This window comes from Lasiodiplodia theobromae (genome assembly GCF_012971845.1).
Source record: "Lasiodiplodia theobromae strain AM2As chromosome Unknown scaffold_19, whole genome shotgun sequence".
In the NCBI taxonomy this organism is placed as follows: domain Eukaryota; kingdom Fungi; phylum Ascomycota; class Dothideomycetes; order Botryosphaeriales; family Botryosphaeriaceae; genus Lasiodiplodia; species Lasiodiplodia theobromae.
The window spans coordinates 206,976-232,103 of record NW_023336398.1 but is presented as its reverse complement, the minus strand read 5'-3'; the positions used below and the strand labels follow the sequence as shown (position 1 = coordinate 232,103).

General features: G+C 57.2%; 7 protein-coding genes across 7 annotated transcripts; 3 read left to right on the top strand and 4 right to left on the bottom strand.

Annotated features, from left to right (window-relative positions):
- Positions 1 to 1,047: 1,047 nt before the first annotated feature.
- On the bottom strand, positions 1,048 to 2,279 carry LTHEOB_6560 (Oxoglutarate/iron-dependent oxygenase; the record flags this gene model as incomplete). The annotated part of the gene is made up of 4 exons (XM_035515830.1): positions 1,048 to 1,747; positions 1,802 to 1,818; positions 1,944 to 2,003; positions 2,109 to 2,279. The coding sequence occupies 4 exons, from the start codon at positions 2,277 to 2,279 to the stop codon at positions 1,048 to 1,050; spliced, it is 948 nt and encodes a 315-aa protein (XP_035372595.1).
- Positions 2,280 to 2,626: 347 nt separating this feature from the next.
- On the top strand, positions 2,627 to 4,888 carry LTHEOB_6559 (Xpg i-region protein; the record flags this gene model as incomplete). Its single annotated transcript, XM_035515828.1, has 3 exons — positions 2,627 to 2,999; positions 3,049 to 3,146; positions 3,197 to 4,888. 3 exons carry the CDS (start codon positions 2,627 to 2,629, stop codon positions 4,886 to 4,888), a joined length of 2,163 nt encoding a protein of 720 aa, XP_035372594.1.
- A 631-nt stretch (positions 4,889 to 5,519) lies between these two features.
- On the top strand, positions 5,520 to 6,731 carry LTHEOB_6558 (Porphobilinogen deaminase; the record flags this gene model as incomplete). Its single annotated transcript, XM_035515827.1, has 2 exons — positions 5,520 to 5,838; positions 5,950 to 6,731. 2 exons carry the CDS (start codon positions 5,520 to 5,522, stop codon positions 6,729 to 6,731), a joined length of 1,101 nt encoding a protein of 366 aa, XP_035372593.1.
- A 1,051-nt stretch (positions 6,732 to 7,782) lies between these two features.
- On the bottom strand, positions 7,783 to 11,127 carry LTHEOB_6557 (Na+ h+ antiporter Nha1; the record flags this gene model as incomplete). The annotated part of the gene is made up of 2 exons (XM_035515826.1): positions 7,783 to 9,524; positions 9,576 to 11,127. The coding sequence occupies 2 exons, from the start codon at positions 11,125 to 11,127 to the stop codon at positions 7,783 to 7,785; spliced, it is 3,294 nt and encodes a 1,097-aa protein (XP_035372592.1).
- Positions 11,128 to 12,801: 1,674 nt separating this feature from the next.
- LTHEOB_6556 (Arrestin-like protein) lies at positions 12,802 to 15,381 on the bottom strand (the record flags this gene model as incomplete). Its single annotated transcript, XM_035515825.1, has 3 exons — positions 12,802 to 13,434; positions 13,490 to 14,559; positions 14,613 to 15,381. The coding sequence occupies 3 exons, from the start codon at positions 15,379 to 15,381 to the stop codon at positions 12,802 to 12,804; spliced, it is 2,472 nt and encodes an 823-aa protein (XP_035372591.1).
- Positions 15,382 to 17,017: 1,636 nt separating this feature from the next.
- On the top strand, positions 17,018 to 20,007 carry LTHEOB_6555 (BRCT domain-containing protein; the record flags this gene model as incomplete). Its single annotated transcript, XM_035515824.1, has 9 exons — positions 17,018 to 17,039; positions 17,096 to 17,160; positions 17,219 to 17,495; positions 17,544 to 17,590; positions 17,675 to 18,148; positions 18,203 to 18,476; positions 18,523 to 18,603; positions 18,658 to 18,928; positions 19,212 to 20,007. 9 exons carry the CDS (start codon positions 17,018 to 17,020, stop codon positions 20,005 to 20,007), a joined length of 2,307 nt encoding a protein of 768 aa, XP_035372590.1.
- Positions 20,008 to 21,486: 1,479 nt separating this feature from the next.
- On the bottom strand, positions 21,487 to 24,635 carry LTHEOB_6554 (Fungal zn binuclear cluster domain containing protein; the record flags this gene model as incomplete). The annotated part of the gene is made up of 2 exons (XM_035515823.1): positions 21,487 to 22,643; positions 22,694 to 24,635. The coding sequence occupies 2 exons, from the start codon at positions 24,633 to 24,635 to the stop codon at positions 21,487 to 21,489; spliced, it is 3,099 nt and encodes a 1,032-aa protein (XP_035372589.1).
- Positions 24,636 to 25,128: the final 493 nt, after the last annotated feature.

The window sequence follows — 25,128 nt, the reverse complement described above, 5'->3', positions numbered from 1 at the left end:
CGTACAACATCGGCGGTCTAGCCAAAGGTGAGATGACGGGCTGTTGACGTGTTGTTCCAGGAACTTCTCCGAGGCATCCGGTTTTGTGACTGTTCTAGTACCACAGCTAAGTTGGATAACGGGCCGAGAGTCCTGGGACATGGTATTGGGATAATTGGCGCGATAGATCCACGACAAGCGGCATGCAGATGGAACCTTGGAAGTTCTAGTTGGCTAGGGTGGATAATGCGGGCCGTTCGGATTGTGATGGTTCGATAGGAGCTGCTAGGCTGGTGTCGAAGCGTTGGTTGGACGTCATTACGATAGCGGCTGATGCGATCGCGCAAGTGCTTCTATTGACGGTCGGGTCTTTCATGTGAAATTAGTTTGACTCAAGCCCATTCACTACCTTTCCTAGCAGGTGTGTGAGTTTCTCGGGTCTAGCACAACCCTGAAGGAGCAGTCTGTAGCATGGTCTGTTCGACTGCAAGCATGAAGGGTTGCCAGAGCGAGGGAACAAAACTGCGAGGAAAAAGGAACAGAGCAGGGGGATAGCCGGAGCTAAGCGGCGGTCATCTGGAGGATTAAGTATTCCCCTGATAAAATGGACCATTGTCCTCTCATGATCTGGTGAGATTCGTCTGTGCAGGCTATTTGGAGCCTTGGGCCCGCTTCTCGTGGTCCGGTTCTTGCCGGTTGTCACGCTGTTGGGAGATGCACATTAACCGGCAGCATGCCGAGACGGCATTGCATACGGCAATCCTCATTCGGCAGCGCCGGCACTCGAGCACCACAGCGAATGAGATCTCTAGATTTTCGGATGTATTTGAAAACCGAGAAATGGGCGAATGAGAGTTGCGGAAAGCCACTGCAAAAGTGGCGAAAAAGGTTGAGGGGCTGGCACGGCTTTCTTTCGGAGTGTGATCGTCCATACCATCTAGTCCAAGGGATCAGACGCATGTCAGCAGGAGCGTCAGCCTCAAGTGGAGTGAGCAGTCCCCAAAAAGGGAGTGAGAAAGAACAGGAAATGGTGATAGGATGATGCTGAGCAATTGAACATGACTACATTCAGTAGGTTGCTGCAAGCCGTTCCAGCAAGTGATCCTTGGCCGTCAGCACCGTGGCCCTCTCACCCGCACCCTCCTTCCCACCCTTCTCCTTCACCACGTCGCTCGGCACCGGGACCAGTTTCGCATCGTCCACGGGGTGGCAGAAGTACGCGATGCTATACCTATCGTCTCCCACTCCACCTGCATCCTCCCGCGGAAACACAACCCGGTGCACCGTGCTCTTCAGGAGCCCGTCGGTCCAGTAACTCAGCAGGTCCCCGATGTTCACGAGCACGGGCGGCTGCGCCTCGTCGCCTGTTGGGTTGACGGGAACGGGTGCCCACGCTCCCTCGGGCGTCAGGATCTCAAGCCCAGGCTGGCCCCGCGGCTGCTGGAAGAGTAGCGTGACGCTGCCGTAGTCGGAGTGGGCGCCGGCGCGGATGTCGGTGCTGTCAATGGGCGGCAGCGCCGGGTAGTACAGCAGGCGGAGGATTGAGCCGGACGGGCCCGCGGATCTGTCGTGCCGTGTCGCAAACCAGGATTCGCCGCCTTCAGAAGCTGGAATGCGGAGAGCGAGGCCGAAGAGGCGGAGCAAGTGGTTGCAGAGGGCATGGCACCGGGCCTGAAAGTCACCAAGCTGAGATTCATGTGGCGCTAGGGGCGCGGGCAGTGGCTGCGGGGCCTGGTTGGAGGGCGTGTATTCACCAATGTTGAAGGCCCTGACAAGGATTTAAGAGTCAACTCGGGAGGCATCTAGAGGAAGAGAGACAAACTCCTTGAAGTCACCGCGCTGTAAATCGTTAGGTAAGACTCAAAAGTGGGATGGCGGAGAAACACAAGTCAAGCCAAAGTCGATCGCCAGCAGATTAAATCCCACAAGAATAGACATCTGATTCTGCTGGTGGAAGTAGGTACCTTTTGACTCTTGGGGTCTAGGGTCTCGGTGTGCATGCCCACCCAGCCTTGGTTCTTGCCCTTTTGATAAGAGCATTCAGCTTTCACTTCGTAGGGCGATTTGAAAAAAGTACGAGACTTGAGATGTCAGAGAGCGCCCGAACGGGAATGCACATTCTGGAATACCAATTCGAAGACCGCTCGGACGTGCTCAGGTGGTAGGATGTTGCGGTAGTTGCTGACAAAGATGAAGCCATGAGTGGAAGCAGCCTCGAGCAGTTTCTTGGCCGCCTCAGTCGTGGGTGACGCGACGTCGATTACGGGAATGACCGTGGCGGAACTGGTGGCGGCTGGCATCTTGGGGGTGGGGTGGATGCAAGCAGTGAGGTACGGGCGTGGTGTTGAGGCGGCGTAGGGCTGAGGGTGCAGGGACCGCGTTTGAGCGGGCAGGCGGTCGCTAGCGCGTTGCTGTTGCGGGCGTCGCCTCCGCGGTGCGACACCACTGACCACGCAGCTTGCGCCCAGCTCCTCGACAACCACCACAAGCAGCTGCCTCCAGGCGCCGCCTTCCACCCCCACCTCTGCTCCAACCTTCCCGTCGCCCTCGGCGGAGTGCGTCCCTCCTGCGCATCCTCTCCTTCAAATCGCCCTGTCTTTAATTGCCAGTTGCCCTTTCCTCATCCCCGACGGCCTAGCCTCGCACCATGATCTCTACCCAGGACGACTGGGCCGCCAACCTGGCCGAGCACTCCAAGCTTGAGGAGCTCTCTGGCTGTTCTGTCGCTATCGATGCCGCCGACCACCTTAATCGTCTACTCAACGACCCTCAATGGAAGGAGCCGCTGCTCCCCGCCCTGGGCGGTCTGCCGTTTTCTATGAAGCGCCTGGTGCTCGACGACCTGCAGCGCTGGAAGAACCACAACATCACACCGTTCTTCGTCTTCAACGGTCTGGACTTTGGCAAGCGCGATAAATCCTTCCGCACCTCAGACGAAGCCTCGCGCGTCACCGCCGAAGCTTGGGAGCTCTACAACCAGAGTGAGGCCGAACGCGCTGTGTCCACGTTTGGGGAGGCTCGTACGTCATCTCATCCCCGATCGTAAGAGAGTCGCTCTGACGTGCACAGCTTCGACCAGGACCGATGACTACCTGCGCAACTTCCAGTTTCTCTTGAACGAGGCCGGCGCCGAGTTCATTGTCGCACCTTACACCGCGTGGGCCCAGGTAGGTGCACCAATTGGCAGGGAAAGGAACCTTAGCTGATCAACTTGCAGCTCGCATACCTCGAGAAGAACGCCAAGCATCAATGGCAAGCCATCGCTGGTCCGTCCGAGCTGCTTTTCTTCGACATCGAGAGAGTGATCACAGCATGGGATTGGGAGCGCGGCGAGTTCACGTGGATGGGGAGGCGGCAGTGCATGAGCGATTTGGGCAACCTGGGCCCCGACCAATTCGTCGATGCATGCCTGTTGGCAGGCTCTGAGCTGCTGCCTCCTCTGCCCATGCTCGAAACTCGCAGGAACAAGCCTAAGATCAGGAGTGCTGTCGAGATGATGATGTCACTAGGTCGTACCGGCATGTCTGTCTGCCAGAACTACCAAGATGACCCTAAGCTCCGCTCCATGAACTACACCGACCGGTTCATGCGCGCCAAGATGTCCATTCAACACCACATTGTTCTCACCCTTGACGGCAAAGTCGAAGTCCTGAACAACGAACACGCCCCCAGCGATATTCACGAGTTCATGAGCCAGCGCCTTCCCGATGAGGTCTACTTCTATCTCTCCAGGGGCGCAATTGGCTCGAGGGTTTTGACTGTGCGTACGTCTGCGGAAATCATCGAGATTGCTCCGCTGGACGGTGGTGAATCCCAAGAATACCGTGAGCTCGTGCGCGACCAGCTTATTCCCCTTCGCAACACTACCATTTCCCTCCTCTCGTCGTCTCTTCACCGCTTCTACCAGCATAAGAACGTAAACCTGTACACATGGTTCGACCGCACCAATGCCAAGCCTATCACGTTGAGGGATACGTCGGACTTCCGCCCCATCCTGAGCAACTGGAACGTGAAGGCAGCGCTGATCCAGGAGAAGGTCAAGTCGTTGGAGGGAGCAGAGACAATCGGCTTTGCAATCCAGTCTCTGAAGGATGCCGACTTTGCTGCGAAGACATTGACTAAGAAGGACACTTCGAAGCTTCTGAGCGCCAGTGATGAGCTTCTTTACAACTCAGTCTGGCGATTCTTGCAGCTGCGCGAGTTTGTTGACGCTAAGCACAACCTCACGCCGTGGGGTGAGGCTCTGAACGCCGCCATCACGGCGCTCAATGGGCGCTCTGAGCTAGAGGAGTCTGTTTTCATCGCTATGGAGCTTGCCCGCCTCAACATCCTCACCTCTAAGAACATGTTCCCTTCATACGGCGGTCCGCCCATCCGCGGTTCCGAGGCGGACAAGCGCAACAATCTCCTTGTATCACGCGTCGCTTGCTTGGGCAGACTCCGCCACAAGCCCATCGGCTTCACCGGCCCACTGAGCAGGCACCTGCTGGGCTACCACTCGGTGATCTCTTCGGTGCGCAGCAGCCTTCGTGATCTCGCCGAAGTCAGCCTTACGACCCTCCTTCTCAACGGTGATGCCGAGCGTGACCGCAGCGACTACACGGATCTCGGGATCAAGCTTCCCTTTGGCATCCCCAACGACTGTGCGATGGGTATCGCGGTCAAGTCCTACCTCGATGAACTTCACATCCAGTCTGACCCGACGACCCCCGAGGCAAAGGCCGGCACCAAGACTCGTGCGGCTCGTGATTGGTTCCCTGAGAGTATTGATTTCATCGGCGATCTTGACATTGCCTTCAAGCTGTGGGACGCCGTATACGCCGGTATCAAGAAGGCAAGTGAAAGTGGTCTGGTGAGAGATGGCGCAGCTTGGGACGAGGTGAACAAGTGGCTTGGTCCTAGACGCTGAAGGGGGTCTCGATGTGCGTTACGATGGTATGATGAACAGGGGAATCAGTTGCTGAAACGAACTCGATGGGCATGTTCAAAGGGAACAAAGTGCAGGATGCGTAATACATGAAGTATCGGGGAAGATATCTCAAAGTCATCGATGTAATTGCTCGACTTTGCTCATCCGTCGAGATATGCAGAAGTAGGAGGGAGCTAACGGAGGATGAACTTGATTTGACATGGAGAGGTGGAAACAATTAGTTGCCGGAGAGAAGAAAAAACGGAAATAACCAAGGATATCAACCATGTGCTTAGGCACTTGCGGCGTATATGCTGCGACACAATTCAATGAAAACTTCAAGGCGCCATGTCCTGCAGCCATGTTTGCGATTTCCAGATTATGAAGATTCGGGATCGGATACCGGGAGGTGCCGACGTGCTATTCCGGGACCGATGCCGGGCCTGCGGCGAAGAACAACCGCGCCGTGCCCCGCGGTCAATCCGAACTGCACATCCCACCTCGCCGACTCCACACGTAAATTTCCCCACGACCACTTCGAACCGCCATTGATCCGCCCTCGCACCGCCTGCTATCGACCGCACCTCTTTTCCCTGCATACTGCAAGTTCCGTCGGACCCCACGCTCGACAATGGCTACCGAAGGCACCGAACTGGCCGCGGCGCCGGCGCCGGCGACCCAAACTTCGTCCTCCGCTACCTCAGAGCTCCCCGTGGTCAACATCGGCACGCGGCGATCAGTGCTGGCGCGGGTGCAGACGGACATTGTGGAGGCGGCGCTGAAAGAGGCGTGGCCGGGCAGGAAGTACGCGATCCACGCCATGGCGACCATGGGCGACAAGAACCAGACCACGGCGCTGCACGAGTTTGGGGCCAAGAGCCTGTGGACGCACGAGCTGGAGGCGCTGCTGGCGAAGGGAGAGCTGGACATGATTGTGCATAGCTTGAAGGGTAGGTCACACTGGTTTTGGCGCTCGAAGGCTTGCTTCTAGAGTCTTGCGCCGCCTTTTCATTTCCTAGTCTTTCATGTGAAGGCATGCAGCTGATACCAACTGCCTACAGACATGCCCACCCAGCTACCGCCCGGCATGGCCATCGGTGCCATCTTCCCACGCGAGGATCCGCGCGACGCCTTCGTCCTCAAGGCTTCGCTAGCAGCCGACCCGGCGACGGCCTCGACGCACGCGACCATCAGCTCGCTCCCCGCGGGCTCCGTCATTGGCACGTCGTCGGTGCGGCGGTCGGCGCAGCTCAAGCGGCTGTACCCGCACCTGCGCTTCGCCGACGTGCGCGGCAACGTGGGCACGCGGCTGGCCAAGCTCGACAGCACCGACCCGGACGCGGTGCAGTACACGGCGCTGATCCTGGCGGCGGCCGGGCTGAAGCGGCTGGGCCTGCAGGACCGCATCACGTCGCTGCTGAGCAAGAAGGAGGGCGGCATGCTGCACGCCGTGGGCCAAGGCGCCCTGGGCATCGAGGTGCGCTCCGACGACAAGCACGCCCTCGAGCTGCTGTCGCGCGTCGGCTGCGAGCGCACCGCCCGCGCCTGCCTCGCCGAGCGCAGCCTCATGCGCACCCTCGAGGGCGGCTGCAGCGTACCCATCGGCGTCGAGACCGAGTGGCTCGCCGACGACAAGGACGACCTGATCATGCGCGCCGTCGTCACCAGCCTGGACGGCGCCGACGCCGCCGAGGTCGAGCTGACCACCAAGATCGACTCCAGGGAGGCTGCCGACGAGTTTGGCAGAACCGTCGCCGCCGCGCTGGTCGAGAGGGGCGCCTCCGCCATCTTGGAGAAAATCAATCTGAACAGGGATATCGTGAAGGCTCAGGGTGACGCGTAGGGAGTGAGGAAGAGGTCAATGGTGGAATAGGGGACTTGGGGAAAAGAGAGTGAAGCCTCGCCGATATCTTGAAAGAACGGGGGGTTGCGCATTTGGTGCTAGTTTCTTTTATTTCTCATACATAGTTACAACTGGCACTTTGAATCTGATCATAGGTGGCGAGGAGTAGTACGCACTGGCATGGAAAGCTATCAGAATGTGGGGGAAGTTGCAGGAAGGTGATACTTCATGAGTAGAGAGGGCAAAGTGGCTGGCTCTGATGGATGACTAGGCATCGAAATACACCCTCATTCTATTCTCTTCACCTCTTCAAGCTTTCCCTTTTCAAACAATTGGACAAACAGGAATGGTCAATTCGCTAGTGAACGACGGGCCTGGGCTGATGGACGCTTTCGCTGTTATATCAACGGATACACAACATTTCACTAGTTCAAGTCTTATATCTTACCACGTCCGAATACTATCATGAGAGTTTTCCTGCTCTGACATATACATGTCCGTGTTTCCACATTCAAACGCAAGTACACGAAGATCTTATACCCAAATAAGCTTTTATGTCACTCGTCACTCCAGCAGCACACCGCTCCAAACCAATATCATGAAAGTAGCTTAGAAGGTTAAAGTATCGAGTAATAAAATGTATCCTGGTATACCGCTATCTGACATCGTTCAATCTCTTCCCTTCGCCGCTCCACCTTCAATCTTTTTTTTTTCTTTCCCCGTCAACTGCGACAATGTTACCCGCCACCCCCCTTTCCCGATGCCATCTCTTCTAATAATCATCAACCAATCATTCTTTCGAGATATCGTGTAAAAGGGGCTTGCGCATTACTTATACTGTTCCGGCCATATCGACAGGGAAAAAATAACCTAAGAGGAATCAAAAAAATTAAGCTACAAGAAGCAGAAGTTCTTTCCCACCCCCAACCCAATCATCATATCATCCCCCACCATATTTGTTTAATCAGGTTCTCTCATCATACCGCATCATTTCCCATCGGATTTTTCATCTTCATACCCATCATATCCCAGTTATTTTTTTTCTCTCCTCCTACTTCTTGAACCACCTCAGACCGCTCGAAGTCCTCTTGTGATGTCCCTTCCCACCATTTCCGCCTTCCGATGCTTCTCCCTCACCGTTCTCTGCGCCGTCTTCACCGCCCTCCTGCTGCATCGTCGGACGGGTCGGTTCGGCGAATCTGATACCGGGAGTCTTCTGCTGCTGCTGTTCCGGCTCGGATTCTTGTTCCTGCTCTTGCGCCTTGGCCGCCTCTGCCTCTGCCTCTGCCTTGGCCTTTGCTTCTGCCTCAGCCTCAGCCTCCGCCTTTGCTTCTTCTTCATCTTGCTCGGCAACAGCGGCGGCGGCAGCAGCAGCAGCGGCCTTCGCCTTCTCCCGCTCCGCCTTCTTCTCCGCTGGCATCTGTCTCCTGATGCCCTTGCCGTCCTCTTCCTCGCTCTCGCTGTCCGTCGACTCGTCGCCTCCACCGAGACCCAGCGCGCCCTCACGTCTCCTGCGTTCCGCCGCGGTCTCGCCCTCGTCAAGGTGCGTAGGCTGCGCGCGCGATTTCTCGCCAGTCTCCGTGCGGCCCAAGGCCTTGGCCACGCCTCCCCGACGGGTGGATGACGAGCCTTCGGTGCTGTTGCGGCTGAGCGGGCGAGCTGGGGCACCCGGCGATATGCCCGGTGAGCGAGACGAAGATGCGGTGGCAGCCTGACGGCGGCGGGCTTCTGCTGCCGTTTCACGGCCACCGAGGGCGTCGCGGACGTTGTGGAATGGGATGTCATCTTCCTCGCCTGAGTCGCTCGCACGGTCGGATGCTGCGGCGGCAGGCGAGGCCTTGCGGATGTGTTCGGCAGCTTCGTTCTGTTGCTGCTGCAGACGCATGTGGTCCCTCGCGTCGTTGCGGGCCTCTTCCTTGACAGGCTCAGGGACATCGCTGTTCTCGACGAACTTGGTGCGCGCCTTCGGGTCCATCTGCTGGATCTGCTGGATGAACTCGGCCTTGCTCATGCGGCGACCGCCCGCGTTGACAGTAAAGCGGATGCGCTCGTCGTCGCTTTCCTCCTCTTGCATCCTCTTCTTCTTCTTCTCATCGCGGGGGTTGGTGCTGTCACCGGTAACCTCCCCTTGGCTTGCTGCGGCCTCGGCCTCGCCGTGGGACATGCCAAGGTAGGTACCCATGCGCGCCAAACGTTGGCGGGTCTTGTCACTGACTGCGGCCTTCTCGCTTTGTTTCGCCCCCTCTGCCGGAATGTCGTACTTCTTGATGACTTCACCGTCTTCGTCCTCCACGATGATCGTGTTGCCGAACTGGTAGGCCAGGGCGGGTCCGCGCTTCTTCTTCTGTCCCTGTTCACCCTCGGCGCCAGTGTGGCGGCGGTGAAGCATGTCACGCCAGTGCTTCTTCGGATGCTCGGCGGCGTCCTTGATTTCATGGGCGGCTTTTTGGCCCTCGCCAGCGCGCTGGTTGTGTTCAGTCTGTGCGACGCCACCCTCTACGTCTTTCTCCTTCATGAGCTTGCGACCATCCTTCTTGGCCTCTCGCTTGATCTCGTCCTCAGACTTGTCTTTGATGTCTCGAACGTCCAGTACGTTGCCCTCTTCATCCTCAAAGATCATCTTGTCACCTTCCTGGTAGACTTCCTGCTCGGGAGACCTGATCTTGTCGATGTCAGGAGAGTCATCGCTGTTCAGAGCGGTCGTATCCGAATCGTCACGTGCGTTGGGGGGCGAATCGGCGGGGTCATGCTCGCGGCGTGCAGGAGTAATTGCAGACTGGCTGATAGGTCCACCTGGGCCCATGCTTCTCCTTCTTCTGGTAGGCCGCCGGCTGGATGACCGACTCTGAGCGTCGTCGTCCTTCTTCCTTCCAAGGAAATTGCGCGGTACGCTGAGGAAGCCTTCGGAGTTATAGTCGCCCTTCTCATCCCATGAAGAGTCGGTCTCAGGCTCGCCAGGTCGGCGTAGGGACATGGAGCTCTTTGAACGAGACTGAATGCGTGGCAGTCGGTCCATCCAGCTGGGTCCATCCTCGTTTGCTTGAGTGTAGGACAAGGTTAGCGTCAACGTATTGATGTGCTTGCCCAACGTGAAGACAGCAATAGAGGAGCCGTGGACGACAATGGAGCAAATGACCAGGAAACACGTGATGGGCCAGATCAACTCGATGATATCTAGATGTGGAAAATCTGGTGAAGACGGTAACTCAGCCAGAGGTGTCGTCTCTTCAGTCTCCAGCTCGGCACGTGCGAGAATGGCGACGAAGAGCGCGCCGACTCCGATAGGCCCAAAGTGACCAGCAAAAAGCGCTTCGCGGTACGTTTTGATATCTGGAATTAGGGGCTTCATGAGCATCATGATGGGGATCCGGCGGAATAGAAGGACCAGGATTGCGATAACGACGAGTCTCCAGGCGCTGAGTCCAATGATGTCCGAGTTGAACTGCTCCCAGGGTATGATGGTCCCAAAATAGACGAAGAAAGTCAAGTTGATGAGCAAATCAATGACGTTGGATACGTGGGACTCCTCTGTCTTCTCCAAAAACCAGCCATCATTACTGAAGCCAACGCCGCATGCGAAGCCTATCAGCAAGTCATCCATGCCAAGCAAACTTCCGGATCCAGCGCAAAACAGCGCAAGAACAAAGTAGAAGACCAAGAAACTCTCACGATCAATGAGATCCTTCTCGTGCGAGTATCTGATGAGGCGCCTGGCAATGTACCCGATGGTCACGCCAAACACGGCACCGAAAATGCACTCGTACAGGACGGTAAAGCAGAACCAGTGAAGAGCGACCTCATTGGGATGATGCCTGTAACGAATGATGTAAACAGCCAGGTAGATGAAAGGGAAGGCCATGCCATCGTTGCAGCCGGACTCGGCGGACAGAAGATCACGCAAATGCTTGGGCACACGCTTCGCGAACTTGCCCTTACCAACGACCGAAGAGGCCAGGACAGGATCGGTGGCGGTGACGCAGGCAGCAACGCAGAGACTGTCCAGCCAGTCGAGCCTGTGGTGCATGAAGGCCCAGATGAACAAGCTCGTTATCAGCCAGCCGAAGGTCATGACGGGGATCAGCAGGGCGGTAACGGATCTCCAGTGGCGCTCCATGTAGGCCTTGGGCAATTCGACGCCGACGGCAAAGCACTGGACGACCAGGACAATGCGGGAAAATTCCAGGGTGATCAGATCGGTGTTGCCCCATTCCAGCGGATTGATGAGGTTGGCGGCATGTGGGCCGAATATAATACCACAAATGGTGGCGACGGTGGCTTCACCTATGTACAAGCGCTCCTTGATGACGGAGGAACAGAGCATGAACAGCGAGGTGAAGCCGCCCAGGATGATGTACACCAAGTGCGGCTTGGTGATGGAAAGGTGTTCCCAGGCCATGGTGGCGGCTCTCGACTAGCGTAGCCCTGCGCTCTGAGGAACGGGTGTAGCGGTAACGACAGGCGGCCGGTGGGTGGTGTGAGAGGACAGGGCGGTTATGTGCCAACGAAAACGGAGGGCGTCGTATGGCAGACGCCTTCGCTCGGGTTGCTCGCCGTGAATTGGAAGGCCGGGGTGTGCTGCATGTAGTCGCTGGTCGCGCCCAGTCGCCGCTCCGTTCAGCCGTAGTGGGCGGTGTGGAAGGGGAAGGAAGGTATCGACGGCGGTGACGGTGGGATAGCAAATGGTAGAGCTGGCGTTGTAGGGCAGCGAATCTTCTGGAGGGCGCTAGGAGCCCCGAGCGTTGGGAAGGTCTGCAGGGCGCACGGCAGTGGTGAGCCCGGCAATCGAAGGTCGGGTTTGGTTGTCGCGCAGACGCAGGGGAGCAGTAGGAGCGGGAGGAAGCAGCGTCGCGGCGGGCGCTCAATGTTTAACTAAGATTGGGACTCAGGCCGTACTTACATGGATTTGCCGCTTCGGGTGACGCAGCAGTGGATGGAGCCCACCGCTCGGCCTTACTCGTTGCTGGGCGATGACGGAGAGGCGCCCCGCCGCCTGCTGTTCTGTGCGCGGGGTGCAGAGCCTCCTCCACGGATTAAACGGCACGCTTTTTGAACCGTGGAATGCGCCAAGCTGCCAACAGTGCGAAGCCGCGCAGCAAAGAGGGCGAAGAGGAGGCAAGCCGTCTTGGTGAGATTCGCGACCACTGCGGCGGTCCTGCCTGGCCGCGTCTCGTACTTGTATTCGCCGTGGCAGCCATGGCATCCCCATCGCAACCTCCGCGCGGATTTCTTAGCCCGGGCGTGCTCAGGCTTGGCTCTTGGCTGCAGTGCCGCCGCAGCAAATCGCATGCCTCGCCTCCCGACTGCCAGGTCCTCTGCCTTGGTCGCCCGCTGCGAAATCAACCACTTTGCTCCGAACGCCTGCTCCACCCAAGCTGACTCGGTTCGAACGCCGAGACGGCTGTTGCGGATCCATGGTGGGAGTCCCTTTGCTCGCCCTGGCTCGTGACTTGCGGCCCGCGGGGAATTGTCGACGGCGTACCGTGGTTGCCACCGCAGCAGACCGCCTCAGATAAGAAGTCGCAGGGGACATGAGCAAGCGCTTGCTGATCGCTGCACCCGCTTCCAGATGACCGCCTATCTTTTCTTGACTGCGGGATCTGAGGCGCGCCGCGCGGGGTGTGCTGGACGCCGGGCGTCCGCAAGCGAAGGCCCCAAATCCAAGGCCACAACCATGTGAGCACCGTCGCTGCTAGCCAATCACGCCATACATTCTTGGAACTATCTTCCTACTATGCGGTGTGGTCCTTATCTGCCAAGCACGCCGGCTGCCATACAAATACGTAGAAACAAAACCCAACTCCCGGCGCTCGCGCTCGCGTTTTGATGGGAAAATGACAAAGTCTAGAAGCAACCCAACAACGCCCCAGATGCAGCTGTGCAGTCGTGCAAATATAGCACACAGAACAAAACCAACGGAACTGAGCCATGCTGTGCAAGGGTCGGTCTCGGCCCCTTCTAAGCTACGCAGAACCCCGCTTGCCGTTCCGAATGGCCCCCAGTCAAATCATATCGTATCCAAAATCGTCTACTAGTCGTGAAGAAAATCGTAAATCGTGCTGTACAACATTCACTACCGGTCGAGCGGTAGCCACGTCCGCCGCTCGTCCATGCTGCGGTTGATTCGGCTGCCTGGAGTCAGCGGCACGTCCACCCGCCCCGGCGTCCGTGCGCTTTGTCCTTCACCGTCACTGTCCTCGTCGTACGCGTCTGACAGTCGTGAGAAGTAGTCAGCCAGCCCTGATGTTGGGCTGGCGATGCTCTCGTATTGCGGCGGCGGCGTCTGGAGAGGCGGTGGCGGCTCCTCGTCGTCGAACCCCGGCGGATTGAACGACGGCTGGCGCAGGAGGTGGATGGGTCGCTGCAGACGTGGGTCTGTTGGCCCACCAATGTGGGCCTGTTGCGGTCGAGCCAGTTGAGGACTAGGCACTTCAGGGACACTGTTGTGTGTGCGCGCGCTGTTGAGCGCGTTGATCGTCGGGATGAATGATGCTGGCGATCCGCGCCGAACTGGCGCCCCAGGGCACCCGCATTCCGGCATGGCTGAGATGTCCTCACCCGTCTCGGGCGACGAGTACGCAGGCAGCGCCGTGTTTGCCTGCGTGGCTCTGCAGGACAGGATGTGGAATGGTGAGTCGATGGAAATCTCAAAGTGCCGTCTTTTAGCCGGGTCGTTCTGATCAGGCCGTGACAGGCGCATGACGATCTGGGGAACACGTCAGTAACTGATCGACCTGCTCTGCTATGCAGAGTCAACATACCTTGATCCAGTGATGCACCTGGATGTTCTGATACGTCGTGTCGAAGTGCAACTTGTGCACCTTCGAGTCTTTCTCGCGCTGGTTATGGCAACTCGGCAGTTGCACATTGAACTCCATCTCAGTCGGTCCTATATTGCTTTCGCCGTCCAGGTTGCCGAGCAGATTTGTGGTATCCTGAAGAGTAATGTTGTCCATATCTCCCCGTGCCGCAGCGGTCCGCTGGTCGTATGGCACACCTCCTCCTGAAATGATCCTCATGGTGCTTCCTGGATACGTGCTGTTTGCCGGCCCGTCGGCTCGCTTTTCAAAGAGCTGCACTTTCCGCGTGGGCTCTATCCGGTGCACACGCTTGTTGTTGCAATAGTACTCGACGTTTTCGGTGACAAACACCTTGATTCGATGGCATTGCACTTTCGCCAGCGGCGTGAGTTTGAAGGCAATTGGCACTTGCGAACCCAGTGGGAAGGATTTGCCAGAAATGACAATGTCGTAGTGCAACTGGTCCTCCCAGTTACGGCTGATTGCAATAGGCTCGACTTGCTCGAGAGAGCCTTCCGAAGGTGCTCTGATGAGAACCACCTCCTTAGTCCCCACTAGGTTGGCTCTGAATGCGCCAGACCGCTCAACCACCGCTTCGAGTTCGTACTTCACGGAACCGAGATCGACATCGATGGTCTCTGGCAAGTGGCTGTCGAGCGGGAGTTCGAAATTGTAAATGTAGTCGCCGGGCTGGAAGGTTCGGTAACCTTTCTGGGCTATGGACGGTCCACCTGTGGAAGACTCTCCTTTGCCGAAACTTCTGGACTGGTTGACTTGCAACGAGAGCCGCTTTGCATCCTTCGAGCTGAGATTTGTGCTCGAGTTCATAGGCGAGCGGTCAAAATCAAAGGAAAGCTTGCCATTCTTGCCACTTAATGGCACTTGAAGGGTGCTCTCTTTCCGCTCGTGAAGTTCCACGTGATCCGCGCAAGTACCATGTTCGGCAGTTGGGAATTGAGCGTTGAAGAAGGGCCAAGTGTGGCTCATGATATGGTCCGTCTCCTCAAACTCGGTCTTCTTTGGGGGTATGCCTGCCTCATGTAAGTTTTGCAGGCCTGTCAATTGCTGCATGGAAAGGAAGTACCTTCGGGCCACTTTGTGGTGGCTTTGCCCTTGAACTTGAGCGTCACCGCCTTGATCTTGGCACTCTTCGTGATCCTCAAATGCAAGCTTCCGCGCAGCATGGCAGTGCTCCTCTCCGAATGCTCGCTGTGCTCGAACCCTTGCAAGAAGAGCACAGGCTCGGCCAATGCGATTCCGACGCTGATTCCATTGCCGGAGGCCAGGGGCTTGTCGTCTGGGATAGTCTGGGCGATGGAGGATACGACGCTCTTTCTGCTGCTGGTGGATCGGCCAGACGCCGAACGCACCGTTTCGGCAAGCACCGGTCTTGAAATCATGCCGCTTACTGGACCCCCGATGGGAGGATGGGGCATTGTGCGCAGAGTCTCACAGCTCACAGCGCGTTGGCCCTCGGCCGAAGATTGCTCGTTCTCTCCGCCGCGGACGCTGGGGGCGCGGGTGGGAGAGGGCGAGGTCTTGTCCTTGTCGCCGTGAGAGGCGATGAATGAGCGCAGGAAACGCTTTGCGTTCTCCCGTGGGCCTGCCAGTTTTTCTATGACCACTGGTCGACTTCTTCTTGACTTGCGGCGGGTGAGGGAGAAATCGGGTGGCACGCGAGCAATGTGAATGCGCTGGGGTCGGCGGCTGCGGGGGTTGAAGATGGGACCTCTGGTCTGGAGATAGTCCGAAGGCGTCGAGGTGCACACCGAGTGCCGGTTACTTTGTTGGCGCTCGTCGGGCAGGTAGCTGAGGCGACCACGTTCGGTGTGGACTCGGAGATACTCTGTCATGATGGCGATTGGCGTGAGCGTCAATCGTGCGCGAGAGCGGCGCGTGCAGGCATCCAAGAAGCAGGGACAAGGACGCGAATGGCAATGACAGCGGGTTTCAGAGAAATAAGAGGAGTGCCGGAGGGGGTAAGACGCGGGCGACGCGTGAGGGCGGGCACGACGCGGTGCGAGATGACGAGAGCGGACAAAGGAAGAGTGGGAGGACAGCGGCTGAGGGTCGGGGCTGATGAAGACTTACAGATCTGGGGAGACGATATGGGAAACGACTAACGGTGCTGCGGAGACAGGCATGCAGCATGCCGGTGTGCTCAGAGTGCCTTTTTTCGCGGGCGGTCAAGGGTTTGATGGACCGGCGTGGAATGTCATGCGCGGGCTCCACGCAAAAACGACTACTGAGACCGCTGCTCCCTGCTTAAAACGACCGGGGCGACTGGCGGCGGGAAACAGGATACTGGCGACGCAGGGTAGCGAAGCTTTCGCGGCGCCGAACGGGCAGGTCGGCGGCAGATCTCGAGTGGAGGGCGGGCGGCGTCAGTGCCAGTGCAGCGCCAGCACCATCGCAAGACGAGAGAGGGCTCTGATGGCCAATAACCCGGCAGTGCGCTCCCTAATAAGACCGATGATTCCTTCTTGCACTGCGGCCAGCCCAGAGCGGCTTAGAACGGTGACCTCACCACCCGCGACAGCAGGATCAACGAGTGCCGCGGCCGCCCTTCCGAGCCTTCCGGGTGCTGCATTCTGGTCTCGACTCTTGGATGCTCGCGCTCTGCAACCAGGCGTGCTGCGCAAGAGCCACGCTGGCTACGCTACGGCCCAAAGGCTGGAGGCTGTTGCTGCAGCAGCAGCGGCCGCCGCCCGGCGCTCTGCGCGCTGCGCGCAGCCCAGGCTATCCCGACAAGCAGCCCTCTTGAGCGGCCCACGTCACGCAGCATGATGCGACGGTGAAGTGCGGAGTGCGGCCGAGGCACCAGTCGGCCCCTGTCGCCCATGCCGCGATCTTTGGCGCGCCAGCCCTCATGGACGCTGTCGACCATCCAAAACGTGCCCGGATCTGCGCTTATTAACCCGCGTGCTCAGCATACCTCCTCAAAGCAGCTCCGGAGATCGGAAGCCCTGCTCAATCGCAGAAGGTGTCGCGACGCGTGCATGATGAAAAATTTCGACCTCCACCCCATATGACGAGCCTCGGGCCGCACGCCGCCGACTCGTGCATCGCGCTTCTCTGCGCGCTCTGACGACCGTCAGGCCCATCACGGCCCTGACCGCCACCTCTTGACGTCGTCCGTGGACCCTTTGTTCCTTTTGGGACGAAGGATGAAAAAGCGCATGGTGGTGTTGTGGGGAACCTTAGCCACCGGGACTGATCTCCTGCGTCTGACGGCATTGGCTGCGATGGCAGAAGCTTGGCAGACTGCCTCCTGGTCTGCTCTCCGCAAAAGAGGCATGCTGCGTGACAACCAATCGGGACGCTGCATTGGTAATTGTAGGCGAGCCGGTACTGCTTCTGATTGGGCGCCGAGGCCAGAGTGTGGAGGAGAGCTTTCTCACGTGCCCGCGGCGCCGACGCGTCGAGCTTCGAGTCGCGTCGCAGCCGACTCCAACCCGCCTGCAACGCCAGCGCTGAAGCTTCCCCACAATGCCGGACCAAGCAGATCAGGGTAAGCTCCTGCTATTCCTCTATGCCCCAGTCGCACTGATTGCTAATAGCTGCCAGCCCGGGCGCAGTCGCCTCTCCTGGGCGCTATCCTTTGCTGCACCTCCATTGGCCCCGACCAGAGAGTACGCCGTAACCCATCTCGCCCGCCAATCGTGCCCGTTTAAACTGAACATTACGCAGGAAGAACTCGCAAAATGGGCAACCGACATGGGCGCCGCCCACAAGTTCGATCTTACCTCTGACGTAACCCACCTCGTCGTCGGCCACATAGATACCCAGAAGTACAAGTATGTCGCCAAGGAGCGTCCAGATGTCAAGGTTGTCTTGCCTGCCTGGGTCGCAGCCGTGCGGGAGTCATGGCTAAAAGGCGGAGAAACGGACGTGGAAAAGCTGGAAGAGGAGTACCGCGTGCCCACCTTCCATGGCCTGCGCATATGCATAACGGGATTCGAGGACTGTGAGCAGCCATTTTTGCCATGGAGGTGTAGGCGCTGACCGGAGGCAGTGTCGCGACGGAAATACTTCGAAGAGACAGTCACCGCTAACGGCGCGGTATATCAAGGCGATCTAACAAAGGCTGTCACTCACCTTATTGCGAAAGAGCCTTCAGGCAAGAAGTTTGACTTCGCTCGGCAGTGGGGCGTCAAGACTGTCACGTCACAGTGGCTTACAGACAGCATTGAACGCCAAATGGCTCTCGACGAGGCATTGTACGATCCGTTTCTACCAGAAGAAATTCGCGGAAAAGGCGCGTTCAAGAAGCTACCGGCCGAGTCAACGCCACTAGGCAAGCGCTTGCGCACGTCTGTTACAGAAGATGGAGAAGGCAAGCGAAAATTGAGGCGGACTGCAAGCACCAAGTTGGGAAGTCAAAGCTCGGCTATCTGGAACGAAATTGAAACTGGGAGTTTTGGCGTGAAGCAAGAAGAATCCGTAAAGGACGGCGTGGTCAGCAGAGAGGCGGTCCCTGCTATGAACAAAGCCGACATTCACAGAAGCGCAAGTCTGGATCAATCGCATGGCGCGCACAACCAGCCCCCTCTGTTCAAGCAATGTGCAGGATGTTTCAATGGCAGAATCATATACGTGTATGGGTTTGATCGCGCCAAGGTTCGTATCCGCACCGTCAGGCAAGCTTGAGGACACCATACTCACAAGACACAGACCGGGATTCTACAGCAACATCTCCACCAGAATGGAGCTCAACTTGTTTTGACACCAGAACAACTCTGCTCACACGAGGACCCAGAGTTAGAGTCTGGCTTTTTGATCACTCCCTCAGATGTTGCTCGTGACGCGCTTGAGGACCTACCTATTGTCGCTGAGGGTCTCACGCGCGTCAACGAGTGGTGGGTGGAGAAATGTCTTCATCAGAAGAAGATCGTCGATCCTATCAAAGAAGTGATTTGCAGACCTTTCCCTCAGATTCCAATCCATGGTACGTCTTCTGCTGCTTCAATATGGCCATGTTTGACGCCCAGCAGGTTTTGAAGACTTGATCATCTCTTCAACTTCATTTACTGATTATGACCGCCTGCATGTATCGAAGGTCGTGAAACTAATGGGTTAGTCGCGTCCCGATTATCTGCGTCATGTGCACTGACCACTTCGTCAATCAGGTGCCACTTATGACGAAGTCCTGAAAGAAAGCGTGTCGGTCTTGATCTGCAACTCAGACTCGCCCATTAACCCTAAAGCCAGGTTCTGTCTGGAGCGTTCTATTCCCGTTGTATTCCCGTCCTGGCTGTGGGGTTGCATCTCCACGGGCGAGCGGCAGCCATTTGAAGCACATGCATTACATCTACCACCCGAAAGATCCAGGGAGTCGTCGCAGCAGCCACAGACGCGAAAGAGCTCTACGGCAAACACGGATGTCACTACAAAAGAAGGGTAAGCCAATTTCGGCCAAGAGTGTTCGTCTCTACGGCAGAGACGGGACTGAGAACACAATTGTCTCTCAAAGTCATCTCTAATTGTCCGTGGCGCACCCGCACACACGTCATTCATACATGAAATGCTGCTGACACAGAGCTTTACGAGAGCACAGTCGTCACAATAAACTCACACTATCGAAACCCGCGTCTCCGGATTGCCACGGCCTGGAACGACCAGCAAGCCGTTCGGAACTAGGGGCTAGGGGACCTGGAGAGCGGAAACAAGCTCGTGCGAGCAGACCCGCTTTGCCGTTGTACGAATCGGCAAGCGAGGACGAGGACGAAGGCGCCGGCGGCGCGGCTGTCCCGGATGACGATCCGGTGCCTCCCTACCCCGATGACGACACTTCGTCGCAATCAAAACACCTGCAGGAATTGTCGCAATCAGACGCGAATGCACTTCGAAAACCCTTGCCCACAGACACATCACCTGCAGATCAGCGGAAGCAGCCGCAGCTTCCCGACAATCTCTCTAGCAGCACCGCAATCACACCGCCGGCTGCTGCCGCTCCGCCCCTAACCGACGACACCCCGACTACTAACCTCAACAATACCATTGCTGCCTTACTCGCTCAAAAGAAGCAGAAGGAGTCGTTCCGCCCCGTCTCTGCCGGTTCCGACAATGCCGGTAGTGGTTTAGCCCGCAACAACCGGCAGCAACGTCGCCGGCAGCTGGGCCGCGCGCCTAGCATGACGTCCAATGGCTCTGCGCCATCCTCACTATCCGCACAGAATTCCTTCTCCACCGCCGCGAGATCTGCCGCTGCTGGGGAAGGTGAAGAGACGGCTGCTGCCCCGCCCTGGGACGAGGAACCGGCGGCCAGCCAGGCCCTCGTGTGGGGTGACTGCGAGGATGAGGCGGAGCGCGTGCAGCTGATCAGGCGACTGGGCGGAAAGGTAGTAGAGGGAGATGGTGCAGGCGGTGCCGCCGACGGCATGAGGGCAGTGGATCGGATTGGGCGGGTGGCGGATGCCGGGGAGGGAAGTGGGGCTAGGGTCATGAGGAAGAGGGCAGCTAGCGGAAGAATGTATTAGGTTTGTGGTCTTGGGGCTGAGCCTTGGGCTGAGCCTTGGGCTGAGTATTGGGGCTGAGTATTGGGAAACGGAGTTGTCGGATGGCGCATCAGGCGTCCTGGATGTTGACCTAGCTGGTCCAGCTCGACTTTCGCGTGGTGGTACTTCACTACGTTTTTGTTTTTTCGGCATTCCGACGGTTTCTGGCCTTTGTAGAGCACGAATAAGCTTGTTGGCTATTTTCAGGCAGGGAGCATGGAATACGGGTAAGTGGATCGTGATAGATATCAGGTGATAGCGTTGGGATAGGACTGAATAACGACTCATGGATGTTACGAGAGCATAAGGTATAATTTTAGGAATGCTCATACTATCTTTTATCCTTATTTAACTACACCTTAACAATCGTGTTCGTGATTTACACTTTGCTCTTTCGCCACTCCTCATATCTTCTACTCTTGCTCCTGCCCCTGAAAACGCAATCTAAGCATGACGATCGTCACGTAGGACAATACAAGGTGCGGAAGGTAGTGAGTAACGGCAGATACCGTATGCTCTCAGCAAGGCGATTGAGCCAAGGGATTGGCAATGGCTTAAGGAGAGAGGCCCTTGCTTGGGTACAAACATATCACTGTAGATATTTTTAGTGAATGGAAAATGCAAACTCTTGGTCCGCTTTAATTGCTCTTTCGACAAAAGCAACGAGCGAAAAGAAACAAAGATTATGATCTGCAAACCCCGGGAAGATACAAAAAGAAAGTGGCCACGAAAAGAAAGAACGTAAAAGCAAGCAGCAGAAGAAAACGATACTATGACGTTTGGAATGATGCCAACCGACAGGGCTTCACGCGCCCCAGCCGGAAGACTTTCTTTCTTTTTTAATGCACATGCGCCTTGAGAAACTAGCCTGCATGCGTAGCCAAGCGCCCAGCACAAACCCAGACGTGACATGTTCTTTCATTTCTCTTGATCAGTGCACGAGGAACTCAACCGCAAAGTCCATAATTTCTCTCAATAAGCTATATCGCAATCGCCAAAGGGAAGGCAAGCCTTAGTCATATTAATTCCAATCTCGCTGAAGGCTTCGCAGCCAGTTGAAATGAAAGGAGATCTCTTCTAAGAGGCATCTGAACTGAGCTTTTGGCACTTGCGCTAAATAAATTGACCCGCCCGTAGACCAAGATCAGACCAGACATAACAGAAGGGTGAAAGAAATGAACTGAACTGAACGAAAAGCAGATGTCCTTCCGAACAATCCAAGGGTAGTCTTCTAGAGCAAATGAGTAAAGCCACCCTGGGGTATCAGTGATTGAATGCAAACAATAGTCAGCGATTAAGCCAAAGAATCAATAAGCCATCCGTGCAAGTGTCCCATTTTCTGCTGTTGAAGTTCATGCCATATCCCCCATTGGGATCGTGTCGTACAGATCCCCATCAACTTTCTTTCCGTTTTCATTGGTCGTATTCTCATCACCACAAGGGCACCGTGTTCCTCGAAGCTCAACCCATGTTCTCCGTCCCATTCAAAAGCACGTCTAGTAGATCGTAGCCTCCAACATCTGGCCCATAGGCGTTGCTGTTTACGTCTGCGCCATACGAGTTCAGAAGTGGGTCGAGGGGAAGCGCCAACCAGTCGGCTCCGCCATTCCCGAAGCCGCCGTAATCGCCGTTGTCGCTACCGAACCCAGCGAACTGATTGCTGTTGCTGTTATTGTTGTTGTTGTTGCTGCCGCTACCACCTCCACTTCCGCCATTGTTATTCGAAAGTTGATTTTGCGGGTTGTAGGGCGAACCAAATGTCGGCGGCGGCATGATTGAAACATTATTCGATCCTGGATCATATGTCTCAGTGCTGATACCCCAAAGTGGGTGGCTGGGGTTTGGCGTTGCACGACCATTGGAAGCAACAGGACTGGCAGGACCACTCAGGCCGCTAGAGCTGTAGTTGGGCCACTGGGGATTGTTACCGTTGGCGCCGCTATTGTTGTATCCATGGCCCGGATGAGGGGGTGGCATCATAGGATTGTTGAAATTCTGCTGATTGGACGTAATACCGGACGCGGTAGGCAGGCTTGGGCTTTGGCTTGTGGCGCGGCTGGCCTGTAGTGAACCTCTCCCGGAGCCCGATCCTGCCATGCGCACAAAGCGGGACTTGATACGGGTGATCAGAGTGATTAGCATATCTGCGAAACGATTTCCCACATGCACATCATCGACAATGCAGTTGCGCAATGCTGAGACGGCTTCCTCCATCAGGCCAAGAGAAAGCGCAACGTCATCTTCTGTGGCGCCAAGTGCAAAGGTCTTGAGCAGGATAATGGTGACGGAGATGATGCGAAAGAATGTCCGCACAGGCGCGTGCTTCAAATAACCGCCAGGTTCCAGACCCTTGGTGACGATTTGCAGCACGTTGCGGCAGCCATCAATAACCTCTCGAATGAAGTGACGGTCATCACCGTACCACCGCACAAGCATGTGAGGAGGAATCGTACCAGTCGGCAAGGAGCCCATACCGTTCGCATCACTGGCAGCAGCCGCGGCGGCGGCATGCGTATTCGTGACGCATCTTTCAACCACGGCTTGCAGCGCCAGGGAGTTGATGTAGACTCTGCTGTACTCATACTCAATTGCCAAGACGTCGTGCATAAGTTTGGGAACTGTCTCTGATCAGCAGTACATACGACACCTGAAGAAAGCCACCACTCACTAATATTCTTATACCTGTCCAAGTGGTGGCGGAATTCTCTGAGAATAGGCTGGAACTCGGCCAAAAGCTTCTTGTACTCTTGTGTCCTGATAAGCTCTCGGGTGCGGCGGCGGTTGGAGAACATGTCCTGATTGCCTTTCTCCATAATAACGGCGATCTCCATCCAGAAGTACAAGACCATTTCCTGGCTGTTGATCCTTCTCTCCGTGTTCGGCGAACTACCAGCTTCCTCGCGGATGATCTTCCCGGTTCTTTTCAGCATCGAGAAGCGATCTTGCAAGCGGTCATCAGGGCTCTTGAGAAACGTCTTGTCTCGTTGCGAGCGTGGAAGCATCGAAGTAAGCCCGACTCGACCACTGGTTTGCGTGATGTAGATCAACAGAAGTTCGCGGAGATGGTTCTTCCGCCGATAGTAAGCCTCGACTTTCGCAGGCGGAAGGTGTTTGTTCTCTTCGTTGAAGTCGGTCTCGCTCTTGTCGTCGAAGACGCCGATTTCATAGGCCAAAGCCAGGGCATTTCCGAGCAGCATCCAGCACATCCTGTCGCTCCTCCAACAAGGTTCCAGCCAGTTGTCGATCCTCTGACCGCCTACCCCTCTGTACTGGTCGTTCACCGCCTCAGACAGACAACCGTTGGCCATGTTAGCCATCATCTCCTCATCAGGGGCCATGAGTTCGTCATCATCATCTCCTGGGGGAAAGTGTAAAGCGCGGGGGTGCCACTCGGTGAGGAGCATTAAGCTCTCAACGGTTCCTAAGGTGCGGAGACCCTTTCGAGATAGCGGGTTGACATCGCAACCTTGTTGGGCACCGGCACCACAGAATCCGCCGCCGAACTGTTCCTGGCCCCAAATCATGCGGTCTATCATGCCCTGCAGATAGCTCCATAACTTTTCGTGAATCGCGTACGGGCGGGAGCTGGAGCCGGGGCCAGTCAAGGTCATGTAGCGTGAGGATACGGTCAGGAGAGTGACAACGAGCATGGGCTCCTCGGTGAGCAGAGTGATATGGGACTCATACTTTTCGAAGTTGGGCACGACAATGGGTGTTAGCGGCGACAGATACCTGTAGAAGTAGTCCAAATATGCGATGCCTTCTCTGGCGGTGAACCAGCCTGCACGGACGAACCGGAACCGCGACCATGCCTTGATAGCCTGCTCGAAGCCGCTTTGGGTGTTTACTTCGCTCTGTACTTGGCCTTGTGCGATGGCCGGATCTATCACAGGTTCGGTGGTGGAGCGGGTGCCCGGACTAGGGTAAGGCTGAGAGCCGTTGATCCCAGGGCTGGTCAGATTCGGCTGGGAGCCGGGGGTGGTGGCGCTCAGAGAGGCGGTGCTCATGGTGCGTTGGTGCATGGTGGTGCTGTCGGATCTGTGGTGCTCGATGTCGCCGGTGCGGCCGGCAGCCTCGAAGAGCAGGTTGAGGGCGTCATGGCCACTGAAGACCTCTTTCGACTGCAGGATGGCAGTGGTCTCATTGTTTACCTGCTGCTGATCATCGTGTGAGGACTGCTGACTGGCGTTGGGACGGCGCAGGGGCTGCAGGCGGCCAACCGAACCCCCGGGCGTCAGCGGGCGTTGTATGGGCGGCTGCTGGACGAAGCTGGGGCGGCGCGGGGTCTCAGAGTCTTCGCGTAGGCGCTTGCGGCCGTTGTGGACCTCGAAGTCGGCGGGCTCTTCATCCTCAAGGCCCTCGCCGCCATCCTGGGGCTTTCGCTTGCGGCGGGTGGCGGAAAAGAAGCACTCTTTGCTTTCGCGGCGGCAGCGCACGCACGGCGGGTCGTGAGGGTTGTCAACGGGGCCCAGGTCGCAGCGCACCTTGCGGCGGCGGCAGGGGATGCAGGCCTGGTAGGTACGGGTGTGCTGGGGCTGCTGCGAGGCCGACTTCGCAGGCGGCGAGGCGCTGTCGTGCTGGGCGCTGTGCGAGGGCGTCGAGTTTGACATGGCTGCGTCGAGGTTCAGCGTCTCGGTTTGCGACGGCACAGCGCGCTGAAGCTCCAGAGAGAGGGCTGCGAAGGCGGGGTTTCGCAGCGATCGCCGGTGCCGACAGGTGGGTCGCGCGAGGGTAGAGACGGCGCATCGACAATGCCCGCCAGCCTCGCACCCACTGCCAATTGCGAGCTGTGAGAGGTGGTGAGGACGCGAATGGGCGAAATATGGGGAGGTGTTCGACGGCCGTCGTCAGCGCCGAGTCACGAGTCGCGTCTGGTGCGCCCGCCCGCCTTATGCACGCGCCGGCCAGAGGGGCAAGGCGTGGCAACGCGGAGGAATGCGCGAAGCTTACTTCTCCTCGCCCGTCAAAGAGGCAGGTGCACCTGAGCACGCCCGCTGCGACACGCCTCGACTCAACGGAAATGGCAGGATTGCTCTAGCCAGCGCGCTGCTCGCGTGCCATTGGACAATGCTGCCATCGTGATGTGCCCTCTACCAGTCTAAA